General features: G+C 42.0%; 1 protein-coding gene across 1 annotated transcript in view; it reads left to right on the top strand.

Annotated features, from left to right (window-relative positions):
* Nucleotides 1–263: 263 nt before the first annotated feature.
* LOC119566990 (complement factor H-like) overlaps nucleotides 264–17,354 on the top strand; it is a 53,084-nt gene continuing 35,993 nt past the window's right edge. The window contains exons 1-6 of the mRNA XM_043520697.1: nucleotides 264–355; nucleotides 2,009–2,188; nucleotides 3,447–3,647; nucleotides 6,804–6,983; nucleotides 12,272–12,427; nucleotides 15,069–15,245. Of these exons, the coding sequence (XP_043376632.1) occupies nucleotides 295–355; nucleotides 2,009–2,188; nucleotides 3,447–3,647; nucleotides 6,804–6,983; nucleotides 12,272–12,427; nucleotides 15,069–15,245 (955 nt within the window). The 5' untranslated portion in view covers nucleotides 264–294. The remainder of the gene's footprint in view (nucleotides 356–2,008; nucleotides 2,189–3,446; nucleotides 3,648–6,803; nucleotides 6,984–12,271; nucleotides 12,428–15,068; nucleotides 15,246–17,354) is intronic.

Below are 17,354 nucleotides of genomic sequence, written 5' to 3'. Positions count from 1 at the left end.
GTAGATGTCTTAGTACTTTGTACAAGTATATCCCAGATCACGCTGTGCGGGGAGAAATGTCATGTAATGAAAGAGGATATTGAAAAAAACCCCCTTGAACTGTATTCCCGGTGGAGTTTACATATGTTATCTCTAGTACCTTGATGTTGAAAGAGAGGTGATAGACAGAACAACAGGGAGGGGTTAGAAAGCAACATCAATCTTTAAAAGCAGTTGCTGAGGCCAGAATCCAGAGAGGAGCAGAACTCAACATCAGCCATTACAAGTGCTGGGTTTACTTGGTCAACCACCAGAATGACTTTGCTGAGTTGTTTCATCATTCAGCTTCTCTGGGCTTTCTGTGCTCAGGGCCAAGGTAAGATGCAAAATGAATCTAAATATTCAACAACACTTTAGCTTAACTCTTCCCCGGTGTGGGGTGATATTAAATATGCTCAATACTGTACATAGTCAAGTGCTGTTACAGCAAACTCTCATATATACAACTTCACATTATTTGATAGCGTTGACATCCCCAACCCCACTTTGCAAAGGTGAAACAGTTGAATATACAGTAAACAGGACAAAGTCATTAACAAGAGAGTGAATGAAAATCTTTGAAGGAGGACAGGAAGATATTCACTCTCATTTTTACGAAGTTCTGGAGACTAGCCATGTACATAATCTACTGCCTGATACAGCAGGGCTGAGTGCATTCCCCAAAACACTGCAGAGTTCAAAGTGCAGACACAGGTGAGCAGTCCCAGTATTTCTATAAGTAGCACTGCTGTAATCAAGACAGCAGGTGAAATTCACTCATGTACTCAGATGTCTCTTATTTATGCCACACTAAATGAATTGTAATTGTAGTCATTGTATTCTGGTTTGTTTAGCAATTGTTCTGTATGGTTGCCAGGGTCACTGTTATATGGATTGAAGAAAATGCTCTGGCATGTGGGCCTGATTTATAGGTACCATGGGGATAGGTGCTTTTCATATACTTATTGATAATGCAATGGGCCCTATAGAATGAGTGGGTGCTTTAATTTCTGACACCAGACCTGACTTGTCCATTACCATGATGTCATACAGCAAAATATGTCTTGGAGGGATGACTTTCCAGGAGACTCAGGGGTTCCTGAGTATTTAAGGGCTATTTGAATGTGGTGCAGAGAAAGGAGGATCTATTTGAAACCTAACTATTAAAATCGAGTGGCTCTGAGGATGAATCAGGGTTGTGTAGTGAAGAAGTCTTGTTTGTAGGACCCCTGTCTCATCTGAGCACTAAGGATTATGTTCTGCCTGCCTAATATGATTATGTTATATTTCTCACCTCAGGGTTAATCCTGCCAAGGCCACCCATAATTTACGCAGCCAATCTCATTAGGGCAAGGAGTAGAGCTTCCACCTGGAATGAGCGGTTGGGGGGTTCTTCCCCCAGAAGCCACATATTGTGGAGGGGTTCTTCTGATCAAGAACACAAAGCCATTAGTAGATCAGGACCCACCTACATTGGAAATCACATCTCCATTTATGATGTGCCAAGACTTGCACTTCTTTGGGACAATGCCAATCACCAAGCCTAGGAGAAACTGTGTGTGTGTGCGTGAGCCAGATATAAGGTATTTCTGGTGAAGGAGATCCAGCTCCAGCTATAGGATGAACTTCCATGTGACATAACAAAAATTATGTCTGTCCAGTTTTAGGTCTCACTGCAAGACTTGCCTTTTTGATAAAGCTTTCCCACCCTAATCAGAATGATACTTATAACAATAACTACCTGCTCCCCACACAATAAAATAAAATAAAATTACCCTAAGCAGATCCTCCCAGCAGCAGACACAGGAGAAGAGCTATAGACTTCATTAAGTGCTCAGGGATCTCACGTTCACAGTTTGATGCAGAAAGTGCTCGTATACTGCAATGTTGAGACGTAATAAAAAAGATGGATATAAAGAATCTTAACTGAAGGGGATTTATAGCCTAAAGTCCTGTTTCCATTTCAACTTGTTTGTCTCTTTCTGTATAGAAATTACATGTGATCCCCCATTAGTGACTAATGGAACCTTCCAGCCCCAAAAGAGAGTGTTCAGAGAAGAGGATATAATCAGAGTAGACTGTAATCCTGGATTTCACTTTGAAACGGACAACATGGAAAAGACAGCGGAATGTACAAAGAATGGCTGGTTACCTATTCCAAGATGTATCTGTAAGTTTTTAAACATATTAAAACAGCTATCAAAATCCCGATGATTATATACTGTGTATCATGGACAGTGTAAAAATATTTAAATTAAAAGAAGCTAGAGGCCTCACTTCTGCAGTAAACAGAAATGAAAGATTCACACTTGCAGGGCTTTTCCCTTTTGCAAAGCTTACTTTGAACGTCTTGGAAAAAGTCCCGTGAAAAGAACATGGTGTGGTATCAGATAGTTGTAAATAACTGTGCAATGAACATATACACTATGACTGACTTGGCAAATGTGTTAGGATTAACCCTACTAGAGGGAAGATTTGTATCTCTGCATTTTACCTAACAAAATGGTAGCATACCAGGCACAATACCAGTATAGTATGAATGGTAAGAAACCCTGTGGGACATATTTGGACCCTGAGTCACTCATATACACCACAGCCCTAGTTTTGTGCCCTCAGATTTGGTACCTTCATTTATTCTGAACTGTTACAGTTTTTTCCAGGTGGTTCTTCCTGTGCTAAATCACAAAGTTTTTTCTCAAATGTTTACCTAATCTCTCCTCAGGTAAAATCTCTCTGGCTGCAATGAGAGTTTTGTTGAGTAAGGACTAAGTAAAAATTGAGGAATTTGGCCCTTGATATTTAACAATAAATGAAAGCTGTCTAAAACAGGAGGAGGTGTAAGAAATTTTGAAGCCCAACAGTGTCATTATAAATTAACCCTCTGATAATGAGACTACAGATTTTGTGGTAAACACTGAGTTTGTCCTGTGTGGCGGGAAATCACTCACCTCCAAGGTACCATCTTGCCCACTTGTGGATGGTCGTGTACCATGAGGAGATCCCTCACAATGTGTGTGTTCTGGGGGCAGGATCCCCTGTTCACCAGGTGAAAGCGGTAACGCATGCACCAATTGAACAATCTGAGTGAATTGTGAGTGGAATCTTGCAGAGCTCTCCCCTCCTCCCACCTCTTCCAATTAGTTTCCACAGAACAGGGTAATCCTTCCCGGAGTCTGTGAATAACAAGCTGTTATGCAGTAATTTCTAAAGCTGTCTCATGCTGCTTGATAGGAAAAGCTGATGGAGGTGAGAAGTAAAATAATCCAGATCATCAGATTGTATATGTCCTGAACTCATGACTCCAGTTAATGTAACATTCAAATAGCAAAGTACTAAAACTGAGGAGAGAACTGATGAGTGAATATAACAAGTGAATTTTTCTTTCATGTATTCTGTAATATAAATATGTTCAAAACTTTCTTTTAAAGTGAAACTCTGTGACTACCCACATATAGCAAATGGCAGATTAACTGGCTATTACAAAAACCACAGCAAAAAGGACTTTCCAGTACGTTTAGGGGTGACAATTTTCTACAGATGTCTTGATGGTTATGTATCTAAGAGTGAGAGCACCTGGAATCTAATCAGATGTACTGCAGATGGCTGGGACCCAATGCCAAAATGTCTTAGTAAGTAAATGTAAATTTGATTTTTTTCTTAAAAATATTATTGTAGCATGAAACACTAATAAATCTGTAGAGTATCATCAGCATTTGAAGGAACCAGGATGGGAGGAGTGGGGAGATTGTATAACAATGCTTTTGTAGTCTGGCTCTTACATGTCCCAGTCAAGACTCGTAATCCAGGGACATGAAAAAATCTTTAGTAGGACTTCCCCCTTGTTAGTCATGGCATACAAACAGAGAAGTTAGATAAACACACAAAATATCCTTTTGGGAAGGTTGCATAATAACATGACTTTATTTCTTAGTGTCCAAAATTTTAAGACACAAAACCAAAAACACAGAGAGAAAGCAGGCTGGTCCCCAAGGCAGGGAGGCACAATTCACCCCATTTTACTGCAAGCTGCCTCTTTACAGCCTAACTGCTACTAGATCCAGATTGAATGCTTCCCTACGGAACCCCACAGCCTGCAAGCAGGATCAGGAAAACACTGATCAAGTTCACATGGATCTTACTGTCATAGTTTTATGCAGAAGGTGCTCGTATACTTTAATATACTTTAATACAGTTTTCAAAACAGCACACTCCTCCGCTGTGAATTCCTCAATTAAAACAAACACAGTAAAAAATTTCATAAATCTAACCATGTGGGAGGTCTGTGATTTCACTGAGGCCGGTAGTAACTGCCAGGAAGAGTGAGTGACACCTGACCTTTGTCCTGTTCCTTATGGATCATGCTCAGCAAGAGCGTGCTCATTCCCCTTCTCTTACGGCCACTACCTTCCAGCAGCACCATTTCCTCTGGCCAACAAAATGTACAACCTTCTTTACTAACTTGAGAGGCCACATCCTATAACCATGCTGAGCTTGTATCTAGTAACAGTCGATCAGTGTGCCTCTTCATTTTCTCCTCTTTCACCTCTACCAAACATGTCACTGGTCCCAATATCTGCTTTACCACACCTTTTCCCCACTTCATCCCTCCCCGGTGATTTTCTACCAACACTGCCTGTCCTATGAGGACAAACCTGGCAGGTTTACATTGTGGGTTTTTGACTGTTTGCTGTCTTTCATCGAGTATTCTCAGTAAGTCTGGTCTAAGTAAATCAAATGTAGTACCTAACTAAAGTCTTAAAAAACTCAGCTGACAGACTGAGCTAGACCTATATGAGAACATGAAATTTGCAACACACTATGTCCCCCATTATTTTGGTCTAATGCTTGTTTCAATATCTGCACAAAACACTCGGCCAGTCCATTTGATGCTGGGTGATAGGTAGCCAACCAAATATGCTTCCACACATTTTTCCATAGAAATGTGTGAAAATCCTCAGAAATAAATTATGGACCATTATCTGAAAAGAGCTCTGTAGGTAACCTGTAGATGGCAAACAGAAGAGATTGTTGTCATGTACACCAACTCTGGCCACCGAGAATAAGCAACAACCACAACTAAATAAATTTGCTTATTTTTCTGCAAAGTCAATGTGCAGCCATTGACAGGCTTCATAGCCCCCTTTCATGGGTGACATAGTATCGTTTCTGGTATGTTTCAATGGCTGTTGCAGGAGTCATGCTGGCTACTTTCCATTTCTATATCTTGAACTAAAGCCAGCCACCTAAAATAACTTCTGGCCACTCCTTTCATTTTTACTACTCTTTGGTGCTGCTCATGTAATTCCACTGGCATCTTTTGCTGTTCACATTTTGCTATTACTACTCATAGCCCCCATAGAAAACAACCATTCTCCATGGATAACTCCAGTTTCCTGAAATAGTAAGGGCTAATTTGCTCTTTGGTTATGAGGTGTGGCCATTCCAGAAGTGCATCGCCTTTGAACCCAGTAGTTTTACCAGTGGCTTATAATCAGTGATGAGGGCAGCGATTAGATCACTTAGCTGGGATGTGGGAGAATGGCAAAGCAGGGACCTGACCTTGGTCTCTCACTTACTATGTAAGTGCCCTACCACTTGGCTCTTCTGGGATGAGCATCTCTCTCTCTCTCTCTCTCTCTCATATTTTTTATGAAATTTTTCAAAAGGTCTCAGGTTTTGTCTTAATGTGAAATAGGAGAATGGTTCCCTGTCCAGATCTATTCCTCAGCATATTCTGGGAACTGGTATGTGTAGGGAACACACTTAGTACCTGGAGAATTGGCTCTGGGCTGGAAAGTAATTCAGAGGTTGGGCGCAGACCAGGGGAGTCTGAGAGACCTAAAAGCATCACAGCTGTTCCATAAAGTCTTTAGCCAATATCTAAGATTTCCCAGGCTTGTGCACAAAGCTTTTTACAAAGCCAGATCCACTCTAAGTGGAAAACTTTGCGTTCCAGTTGGAGAAATCTGTTACCTACACCCAAGTTTTCTCCATCTGCTATGAATATTTTTTTTCCATAGAGCATGTATAGGTGTTTTACTGTCTGTCCAGCCCTGCTCCCTGGCCCCTCATAGAGTCTCCAGCCCTGCTTTCCCCACAACTCATCACAGACAATTCTAACTAATTTCAAAACTGAAATTCTGATCACGTATAGTAGGCGAGGGGAATGTACACTAATTGGCCCTGTATGGGTTTTGAAAGTACAGATTATTCTATTTTTATGTTAGAAGTGGCAGAAATATTATGAGATTTTACTCCTCCAGCCCCCAATGTGTAAAGTGCTCATTTTTGAAGTCTTGATGTTTGAAAACTTTTATTCTACCCTTTGAAAAACTAAAGGAAAATCTCCATTAGATTAGTTATAAAATTGCGGATAGGAATAGCTACTTCCCATGAAAAGTTAGAAGAGAGAAGTGGGGGTCACCACAACCTGGTGCAGTGTTGTTAATTAAATAGAGCTGTGGGCATGTATGGGTCTTCACAAAGCACAAATAAGGACAAGATCCATTCCCCAAAGAGTTTACAGTCAAATTCAGGTCAACATAATGCACAGCATAGCTGTTCCAGTACAAGATCAGTAGGTTTAGAGACATTGGTGGTCAGAATGACATAGGATGTGACAGTGAAAGAGGTGAATTTTAATGAGGGATCTGAAGCATAGAAGACCTGGTGCACAGAATGGTAGGCTTGACAGAAAGTGGAAAGCCAAAGGATCTCATTCCCCCCCACCCCAGTTTAAATACTTGCTGTCCAACTGCTAACCATACTAAACCTTTTTCCTTTAGAAAAGTGTTCTCCCATTTGGTTGTCAAATGGTAGATTCCTAATTCTATGGCAGAAATACTACAAAGAAGGTGATGAAATTTCGTATGTGTGTGATCATGAATATGTCCCCGAAAATCAGCAAGCAAAAGTTACATGCACAAAGAATAACTGGATGCCCACTCCAAGATGTATCTTGAACAGTAAGCAGCATTTTTGTTCTTTCAGGCTCCTGGCTAAAATACTTCCAAAACATGATCATGTTCTGCTTAAGAGAAATACAAAAATAGTGTAGTGGTTAGTATAGATAGAACCTCCACCCATAGGTGGTGCTGTATCTTTATCTTAGTGCAAAGTTGTTGCTTTTTTGTTTTTGTTTCTAATATGTTGTTATATCTGATCAGGGCATTAGTAAGAAGTTTTAGCTCTGCCTGTTTGTGCTGGAGTTACTACTTGCAGTGTCCCAATAAATCCTTTGATTTCTATAAGCTAGTGTTATAATACCAATTCTAGCAGATGAATTATCATGAGAATGTTTATTCTTGACCTGAGTAACTATAAGATCATGTTGTTGTGACCCTCAGCCTTCCTCATCCAGACCCTCTCTGCTGTTTGTCACGCCCCTCCCCTTGTTGTGTCATGTCTAATATTTCGATTGTAAATTTCTTGGGACAGGTACCAAGTATTTCTTTGTCTTCTGTGAACAGCCAAATATATTTGTGGGCATAATACAAATTATTATTAATATCAATGCTCTTCCTGCAACCCATATTTTTTACTCCTTATCCCCACCCCAGAGCCTCTCCTGATTCTTCTTATCTCCATTCTTACAGGTTGGCTCTGCTCATCAATGCTCTTCCCCCCACTGCATTTCAGTCATTCTATTTGCATTCTCTGTTGACTGAGCACCATCACTGTGGGGAATGAGCGTGCAGGAGAGACAATTTCAGTGGTCTCGGTTTTGATGTCCAGAACCATTATGGCCCCTAGAAGCTAGGAAAAACAATAGCAGTGAAGTCCTGCTCAGACCCTTCAATCCTAGAAAATGCTCAGTGTGGACAGGATCTTCAAAGAATTTAGCTGTCAAACTGTAACAGATATGTACTGGGCCTTTGAAATTTCAGAGATCTATGTAAACTTATAACTTGCCAAATTTTAGTGAATATTCTGGACGAGAAGTAAAAGATACATTCTTGATACCAGGTGGACATTCCAGTCAAGTTGCAAGTCTTTTCCCCAAAGCATCCAAGTGCCTTAGTTTCTTAACAAAACAGCTGTAAGATTATTTTAACATTAGCAAAACAATTTTTTTCCTCATCTCATTCTTATAAATGGCTGAACCGCGTTAGCAGATATTTTCAAAAACAATTCATACTGAGGTGACACCCAGCATAGAAAATTTTATCTGCAACAATTAATGTTTGACAAAGTCGTAAGCAACTGAAAACAGGGTCTTATAATGGAGTGTGTCCAGCAACCTTAATAACAGGCAACGTTACCTGAGCCAAATTATGGCATTTAGTGACTAGCCTGTGTTGGGGATGATGTGGAGGAAAACTGGCCCAGGGAGGTATTGTACTGTAGGAAGCCCAATCCCTCCCCCAGCCCCCTATCAGTCAGGAACAGTGTGTGTGTATAGGATCCTGGAGGGGGAGGCCAAAACCAAACTAACAAAAATGTGTGTCCCCCTTTAAAAAACCAACCCTCCAAACTGACCCCTTCTGGCAGAATTCCTAGTGCTTCCTTATTGTTCTAGGAGGCAGGCTGGCTTATTCTCCCTTTCCCTTAGGTGTCAGCTTGGGGAGGAACTGCTTAACCCATTCTTACGGCCCTTGAGATCTCTGAGCCTTGAGTCAGAGCAACAAAACTTATAGTCAGATATGCAAAGTCTCTAGGGCCCTAGTCAGGCTAGTGACCTAAAGACTAATGGGCCTGCAATCTGTAGCAGCCCGTGTTTACACCCAGGTTGTCTTGGTTGTAAGCGCCAGACTGTCCCGTAAAGGGGTAGTACACCTCATCACATATCTCCCCGCTCTGACTAGATCCATGGGTGCACTCAATAATTGTGCCTACATCTTCCTCAGTCAGAGAACAGAAATCAGTGTTATGATGTTCCTTTCCTGGACAGTGTTCTACTGCTCAGAACTGACATGGGCATTTCATCATATGGAGCTAGTGCAGAGGTATAGGATCAGTGATCAAGATAAACAGGGTACTGAACAGGTAGTGTACTAGCACCCTCATGGCCCAGTGGATGGTGGGAATCAAGAATCTTTTTGAGGGCAGAGTACCACATCTCTTTGTCTAGGGACTTCCTATTCATGTAGACGATGGTGTATTAGTGACCTTGGAACAGTTGGGAAAGGACCACACGCAGTGCTCACTTTGAGGCATTGGTCTGTAAAATAAACTCCCGTGTGAAGTCGGGGCTGTGCAGAAAGCATTTACTGCAGAGAATTCTCTTCATCTCCTGAGACACCTGGTTTCACTGAGGTGACTCCAATCTGTCTTGAGGCTGACTTTTCGACAAGGTCTATGAGAAGTGCTGCCAGTGAGGCAAAAATTAGCACAAACTGTCCATAATATCTGACTGGGCCCAGGAAGGACATACCTGTTTTTTGATGCTGGGAACAGGTATGTTGGCCGATAAACATGGCCATATTGCATCAAACTAATGGTCCATCTAGCCCCATATCCTGTCTTCTGACAGTGGACAGTGCCAGATGGTTCAAAGGGAATGAACAGAACAGGGCAATTACCAAATGGTCCATCTCCTGTTGTCCTGTGCCAGCTTCTGGCAGTCAGAGGTGTAGGGACAACCAGAGCATGGGGTAACTTGAACTAGGGATGCTGAGGTTGCAGCAGCACCCCCTGTCTTTAAGTGGTTTCCATCATGCACAGGGTTTACAGTTTTGTTCAATAGCTTTTGGCACCCAACTATAAAAATTGTTCCAACCCCAAAGGGGTTGCATCCCTGACCATCTTGGGTAATAGCATTGATGGACCTACCCTCTAATTCTCTTATAAACCCTGTTTTACTTTCACAATATCCTCCAGCAACGAGTTCCGTGGGTTGACTGTGCATTGTGTGAAGAAGTACTTCCTTATGTTTATTTTAAGCTTACTGCCTATTAATGTAATTGGGTGACCCCTGTTTTTTGTGTTAGGGAAGGGGTAAATAAAACTTACCTATTCACTTTCTCTACCCCATTCGTGATTTTATAGACCTCTATTATATTCCCCCCTCAGTCATTCTTTTCCAAGATGAACAGTCCCAGTCTTTTTAATCTTTCCTCATGTGGAAGCTGTTCCATATCCCTAATCATTTTTGTTGCCCTTCTCTGTACCTTTTCCAATTCTAATATATCTTTTTTGAGATGGGGCAACCAGAACTGCATGCAGTATTCAAGATGTGGGGGTATCATGGGTTTATATAGTGGCATTATGATATTTTCTATCTTATTATCTATCCCTTTCCTAATGGTTCCAATAATTCAGTTAGCTTTTTTGACTGCCACTGCACATTGAGCAGATGTTTTCAGAGAACTATCTATGTTGACTCCAAGACCTCTTTCTTGAGTAGTAACAGCTAATTTAGAACCCATCATTTTCTATGAATAGTTGGGATTATGTTTTCCAATGTGCTTTACTATGCACTTCTCAACTTTGAATTTCATCTGTCATTTTGTTGCTCAGTCACCCAGTTTTGTGAGATCCCTTTGTAACTCTTTGCTGCCAGCTTTGGACTTAATTATCTTGAGTCATTTAGTATCATCTACAAACTTTGCCACCTCACTGTTTACCCCATTTTCCAGATCATTTATGAATAGGCTGAACAGCACAGGTCCTTGAGAGACCCTGCTTTTTTCCTCTTTATATAGTGAAATCTGACCATTTATTCCTACCCTTTATTTCCTATGTTTTAACCAGTTACTGATCCAGGAAAGGACCTTTCCTTTTATCCCATGACTGTTTACTTTGCTTGAGAGCCTTTGATGTGGGACCTTGTCAAAAGGCTTTCTGGAAGTCCAAGTACACTATATTCACTGAATCACCCTGTCCACATGCTTGTTGATACCCTGAAAGAAATCTAATACATTGGTAAGGAATTATTTCCCTTTACAAAATCTGTGTTCAGTCTTCCCCTACATATGTTCATCTATGTATCTGACAATTCAGTTCTTGACTATGGTTTCAACCAATTTGTCTGGTCCTGAAGTTAGGCTTACCAGCCTGTAATTAACAGGATTCCCTCTAGAGCCTTTTTAAAAAAAAAAAAAAAAAAAAAACAGTGTTTCATTAGCTATCTTCCAGTCATCTGCTATAGAGGCTGATTTAAGTGATAGGTTACATATCACAGTTAGTAGTTCTGCAATTTAATGTTCCTTAATTTATGCTCCTTTCTATTTTCCTCAATAGGATTTGACTTTCAGTTTTAAAGTATGACTTTTTGCCTCCAGTTGCCTCTTTCACTCTGTTTAGCCTTGGTGACATTTTTTTTTATCTTCTTACTGCTTTTTTTTTTAATTTGGGTGTATACCTTTAGTATGAGCCTTTATTATGGTGTTTTAAAGGAGTTTCCATGCGGTTTGCAGGCTTTTCACCCTTTTCACTGTTACTTTTAATTTCTGCCTAACTAGCTTCCTCATTTTTGTGTAGTTCCCCTTTTTGAAGTTAAATGCTAGTATGGTGGGTGTCTTTGGTATTTCCCCCCCTACAAGAATGTTAAATTTAATTACATTATTGTCGCTATTACCGAGTGCTTAGTTAAATTCACCTCTTGGACCAGATCCTGTGCCCCACCTAGGACTCAGCCAAGAATTGCCTCTCCCCTTGTGGGTTCCAAGGAGTCTTCATTAATGGTATCCACTTTATCAACTAGCTGTTCTATTTAATTTTTTGCCTTCCCATTTTGCAGTTTCTTGGGCTCACCATCAGATTGGCATCTCGCAGTAACTGTAGGACTATGGCCAAGTCCCAGAGATGGGTGGACCAGTCCTAACTGTAGATTATGACATTGTCTAAATATGGTGCCACATGGCAATGGTGAAGGCATAACCCCTGCTGCATAGCAAATGGCTAGTGTCTGGCAGTCAGGACAGGAGGCAGATATTTGCTACCTATTTGTATAGTCTGGCCAAGAAACAAATCAACACCCCTGGACAGTTGGTCCTCGTGTTAGGCCACCTCAGTGTCAAAGATGTTACCCAGCACACTGTAATCTAGAGTGAAAGATTGTTCTGCTGGGCCCCTCTCCTGGTCATAAAGGGGTTTGTGTTGTTAGGAGGTCCACTCTCTAAGGTCTGCCCCCATGGTCACCTTCAGGTTCTGTGGAGTCACTTCTGGGACAGACCCAGACTTGCCAAACCTTTCCAGCCCTCCACCATTGGTTCCGTGGCTTTCAGGTCTTCTGAGGAATTTCAAAGGTCTGACTGGGCAACAGGGCTAGATCCCAGGTATCTGCTGAGTGCATTCCTCCTTGCCACTTCAGGGTTTCAGGGAAAGATGGGACGGAGTCTCCTCCCAAAAGAGCCAGAAGATGTTTTCAGTCCCGTCCCAGGATCACTGACCAGGATAGATGATCAGTCACTTCTATCTGGAGCTGGTCCATCTGGTTCACCACACGCAGGATCATTAAGGCTGTCAGGTATGTTTGCACATCACCGTGGCTACATGACACCTGGATGGGATGTCCCTGATTTAAGGCCTACAATGAAACTAGGTAGTGTTGGAGCTGGTCTGCCCACAGTCTGAATCTACCAAACGCTCCACGGTGTTTGGCCCTATTTTTGTTTGTGTTACATAAGGTACTGTGATGGCCTATGGATTCGTTTTCACTTCCCTAGACTAATCAAAGTAGCATCCCAGATAGTCACACTTCATAAGGGATCATTCATGCCAAATGTATCCCAGGTCCTCACAGTGATAACACACCACCCAACCGCCCTAGACAAAAAGTGGTGTGCTCCAGACAACTTGAGATATGTGAGGGCTGATCCTTTCTGTCTGTGCTGCTGTTGTGGGTGGGCCTCAGTCCAGAATTTCAGTGGCTCTGAGCTGACCCTCTGTGTGGGCATTTGTGCCATTTCCTGCTGCTGTTCCTGTCCACGCCTGCCCATTTGTGGGTGATTTGGCCTTCTGGAACCTCTCAGTCATTTCCATGGCCACTGCTAAACATGTCAGACAGAAATGCTGGATCCAGGCTTGTACTGCAGCTGGATCATCTACAGATATTGTTCCAGAACAATACCGTCCATTAGTTCCCCCATAGTCTCGGTCTCTGGAATCAGCCACTAGGCAACCATATTCTGGAGTCATTGGGCCACACCACATCGGTGCAGTCTGGCAGAAAATGGTTCATCCCCCAAACTCTGATGATATATTTCCAAGTAGATGCCAAACCAGTCCCTTATGTTCATCTTTAGTGTGGTATATGACTATGCCCTATCCTCACTCAGCCACTTGTGTCATTCACAGGCCATTTGTGTCTTGCTGGTGAGGTAGAAGCAAGTCACACTATCCAGTACTCCTTTCCCAGACCTTCTCCAAAGTGATCAAATAGCCTCTGGGTCATCATGACCACTCAGCTTGGTCAGGGTGAGGCTCGGGAGATTTACTATGGCTGGTATCTTCTCCCTGCAGTTTGCTGGGTGAGCAGTCTGGCCATGTCTGTCTGAAGCTGGTGGTTCTGCTCCTGCTCTGCACATAGCACCTCTTGTTGTGGGGTGACTATTTGCATCTCTTCTTGAGGCTGTTGGGACACCAGCTGTGATTCTTGATATGGGCAATTCCTCTCATGCTCCACCAGCTGTGTGTCCTGTGGGTATGGCTGGGCTGCATGCTGCGCCTCCAGAAACCACCAGCTCCAATCTCCCACTGTCTGTTATGTTGAAGGCATAATCAGAGTATTCCATCCATGACCTTTCTTGAGGGTAGGGGGCTCACATGGAACCCTGCTGACTACACCATTTGTACAGGGTCCATCAAGCGGGAGGCCAAAACCTAACTAACAAAAAAAAGGTGTCCTCTTTAAGAAGGCCTCCAAACTGACCCTGGCTATCAGACTTCCTACTGCTTCTTGGTGTTCTAGGAGGCAGGCAGGCTGGCTTTCTCCTATTCCTTAGGTGTCATGTCATGTCAGGGGAGGAATCACTTCATCTAGTTCATAAGGCCCTTGAGACTTCAGAGCAACCAAATGTATAGCCCGATAAACAAAGTCTCTAGGGCTCTGGTCAGGGTAGTGACCTGCCACCTACAGTAGCCAGCATGGTTTCAGGTCCCCTTTCCATTGTTTAGCTTCCTTTCCCTAATTATATAGCCCAGCTCCAGGGGCAGGGCAGGGTGCTTCTGGATTGAACCCAGGCTATCTTGGCTGTAAGCTCCAGACTGTCCTCCAGATGCCCTGCCACAGTGTAGTATATACATGTTAGGATGGTGCAGCATGTTCCTCTGACTATGCCTGACTAACACTTCTGGGAGTTTCAAAGTGGGTTAAAGCCATGGCCCTACCTTCTCTTTCTGACTCCCCTTCTTCTGTGGGGCAACTTGCACAATTTGTTCAGTGCACCTGGGGCCTGGAAATCAATAAAGATATCCCATATACAATTTCAAATACAGGTTGTAATTCTAGTCAGCAATACCATAAGAAAATTGAGCCATACAAACTCATCGTCCATTCTGCTTCAAAGCCTTCTTTCCTCCATATCTCTATTTTTGTCAATTGCCCAGGAAAACAGATGAGCTGTGTAGTGTATCCTGAAGGTCAGAAAATTCAGGCAGAGAGTTAATTCCAAAGCTGTGTAAGTGCCTTTAAGGGATAATACCCTGCTAACAGCACTGTTCCTTTGAATTGCATTGAATTAAATTGAATTAAATGTACAAGCCCCTTCTTGTCAAGATTTGTCAAGTACATTAACAATACAAAGTTTCTTTACGGAATTACTTGTCCACAAACAAACAAAAGAATTGCCATAAAATAAGAGTTATTAGTGTCAAAATCAAAATGTTCATTTCCTTCCAGCCAACTTAAGACACTATCAGAAATTATGAGAGCTGGGAAGCAATATGGTGTGATGACCTTTATCCTTCCCTACTGACATCCCACCTGGTCTCCATAAAATCAGAACAATACGAAGGAATGAAGTGAATTGTTCAAGGAGTTTTTAAATGGCATTACTCCATTTAATTTCATGTGCATCTCTCCTCATGGTCACCTTACATTTATAAAACACGTGTTAATTAACAGTATTTTTTTTCCTTGAAGTAATGTCATTTTCTCCCTGCTTTAGAAATATGTGGAAGGACAGAGGTACCTCATGGTTATTTCTATGAAACAAAGAACAGGTTTGATTTAAATGAAAAAGCAACATATAGGTGTCAGATTGGTTACACGACTCCAGAAGGAAATGAGACAGGGGAGATACAATGTCTTGAAGAAGGATGGAGTCCTTTTCCAGAATGCATCAGTGAGTAATTTAATGATTGAATCTCTCTATTTTTGTCACATGGCTCCTTACTGGATTTTCCCTTAATTGTAACTGTTTTTCCTTATTTTAACTAATCTATTGTTTGGGGAGGTGTTACCGTCATAAACAAAATAACTTACTGCCATTGTCTGATCTGTATTTAAATCATAAGGAGATGTATTTTATGTAAAACACCAGAGTAGAAAGGTTTCAAAACTTTCTTCTGATTGTTATCACCTTAGGTATCTTAAATGTCCCTTTTCTCCAGGCCAGGGGAAGTATGGTTTTAACGGTGGAGAATTAAATCTCCCACTTTCATGAAATAATGACTTACAGTATTAGCCCAGCCCAAGTGAAGTTTAGGGCATTCCTTTTATTCCAGGATACCTTATCTCCTGGTTATTCCGTCTATTACTATCACCTTTATGACTGAAAGAACTCACTTATAATTAGTTTTCAAGATGAGGCCCATTCTGTTTCACAGAGCAAGGGTACAATTATAACATAATCAGCATAGCTACCATGACTATGAGAATCCCCTCTACGGTAGCTGCCTGTGGAAATACATGAACTTGAAGCTGCTGACGGTTCTGGCTCTACAAAGCGGTGTCCCTTGTGATAGCACCTACCGGAGCTTTAGCAAACTGGGAAGCTTCAAAACAAATCAGGATACAAACTTCGTGCAATGAAGGAATAGACCGTTTTTCGGATGAGTGCCTCATTTTCCCATATTTCCAGCCAAGAATAATCCCCCCATTTCTGCAGGAGCTTTCTGCACCATATGACTCCTATGGAATGCAGTGGGGAAATGTTTCTGGCTTTTGTGGTGTTCATGTATGTCATGATGTTGGAAATACAGACAGTGAGCATGACCGTGCCACAGCGTGGATCAATTTGGTTAGTAAACAAGGACTAGACCTTCAAATGGGATAAAACGGGTCAATATAAGGGCCAATGTTGTTAAATGCAGTTAGAACATCGTATGTAAGGCTGTATGTGTCTTTCCATCCCTAACCCTTTTATACATACAAAGCCAAATTTGCCTCTTGCTCCATCCACTTGGCATTGCTCTGGCTGCACAAAACAGCCAGAAATCAATTTAACTAGCTAGTGAGAGTTCCCCCCAGCCATGGAGGAGTTGGCTAGGGAAAAGGGACATTACTGGGGTGTCCTTGCACTGCAGGGGTCACTGGCTGCTGGAGTGAGCCCTTGGGGCCATAGGTAGCCAGCACAAGGTAGCTTGAAGAGGGTGGATCAGTCTGAGGATCTGGAAGGCAGAAGATTGGCTTAAAATCACCTTTGCTCCCTCCCCTACTCTGGTTCCCTGTTGTGCCTAACTGGTAAGATCAGAAAATCTGTGCCCTGGCTTCCCCATCCTGAAGAGTTTAGCTCTTAGTGTAACTCTTGCAGCCTGAAGCCTAGGGGGTGGGTAGGCTTAAGAGCCTGAGCTCCAGCACAAGCCCCAATGTCCACACTGGTATTTTTAGTACTCTAGCTCAAGCCCCGCTAGTGTGAGTCTGTCGACCTGGGCTAGGAGGCTCACTCCGAGCTGCAATGCAGACATCCCCATAGATGGCTGAGGGAAGCATGACTACAACGGGAACAGCCACAGTAACAATATCCAGTACAGCAACTGAAGGAAGGGAATTATTCAGTGTCAGAAGGTAAGAAAAAAACCCAGTGGCCTCACTATAAGTAAGGAAAAGTTAGGATAGATGTTAGGAAGATATTCTTTATAGTAAGAGCATTAGAGTTGACTCTCAAGGGGAAAACCTGAGTCACTATCACAATAGATTGTCAAGAACAAACAGGTCTGAGAAGATATTTGTGGGACTAGCAAAGAGGGAAGCCTACAAAATCAGGTCTCAAATTAAATGCTCAAAATGATCTCTTCTGTACCTGACTTTTGAGTCTAAGAATCCTCTTCTTTTACCTCCACATATTTCTAAAGACAGATGCAACAGATGTAATGTGCAACACTTTGTGTAGAATACTCTGTTTTGGTGTGGCATTGAAACATTTTACATTTTTAAGTTTTTAAAAATATGCAATTAATAAGGTTGACATACACAAAGTACATATAATGAGGATACTTTAGGCTGTCAGAGT

This window comes from Chelonia mydas, chromosome 8, assembly GCF_015237465.2.
Source record: "Chelonia mydas isolate rCheMyd1 chromosome 8, rCheMyd1.pri.v2, whole genome shotgun sequence".
Classification (NCBI taxonomy): domain Eukaryota; kingdom Metazoa; phylum Chordata; order Testudines; family Cheloniidae; genus Chelonia; species Chelonia mydas.
Note: the sequence above shows the minus strand (reverse complement) of the source record. Positions and strands in the feature narration are given on the sequence as shown.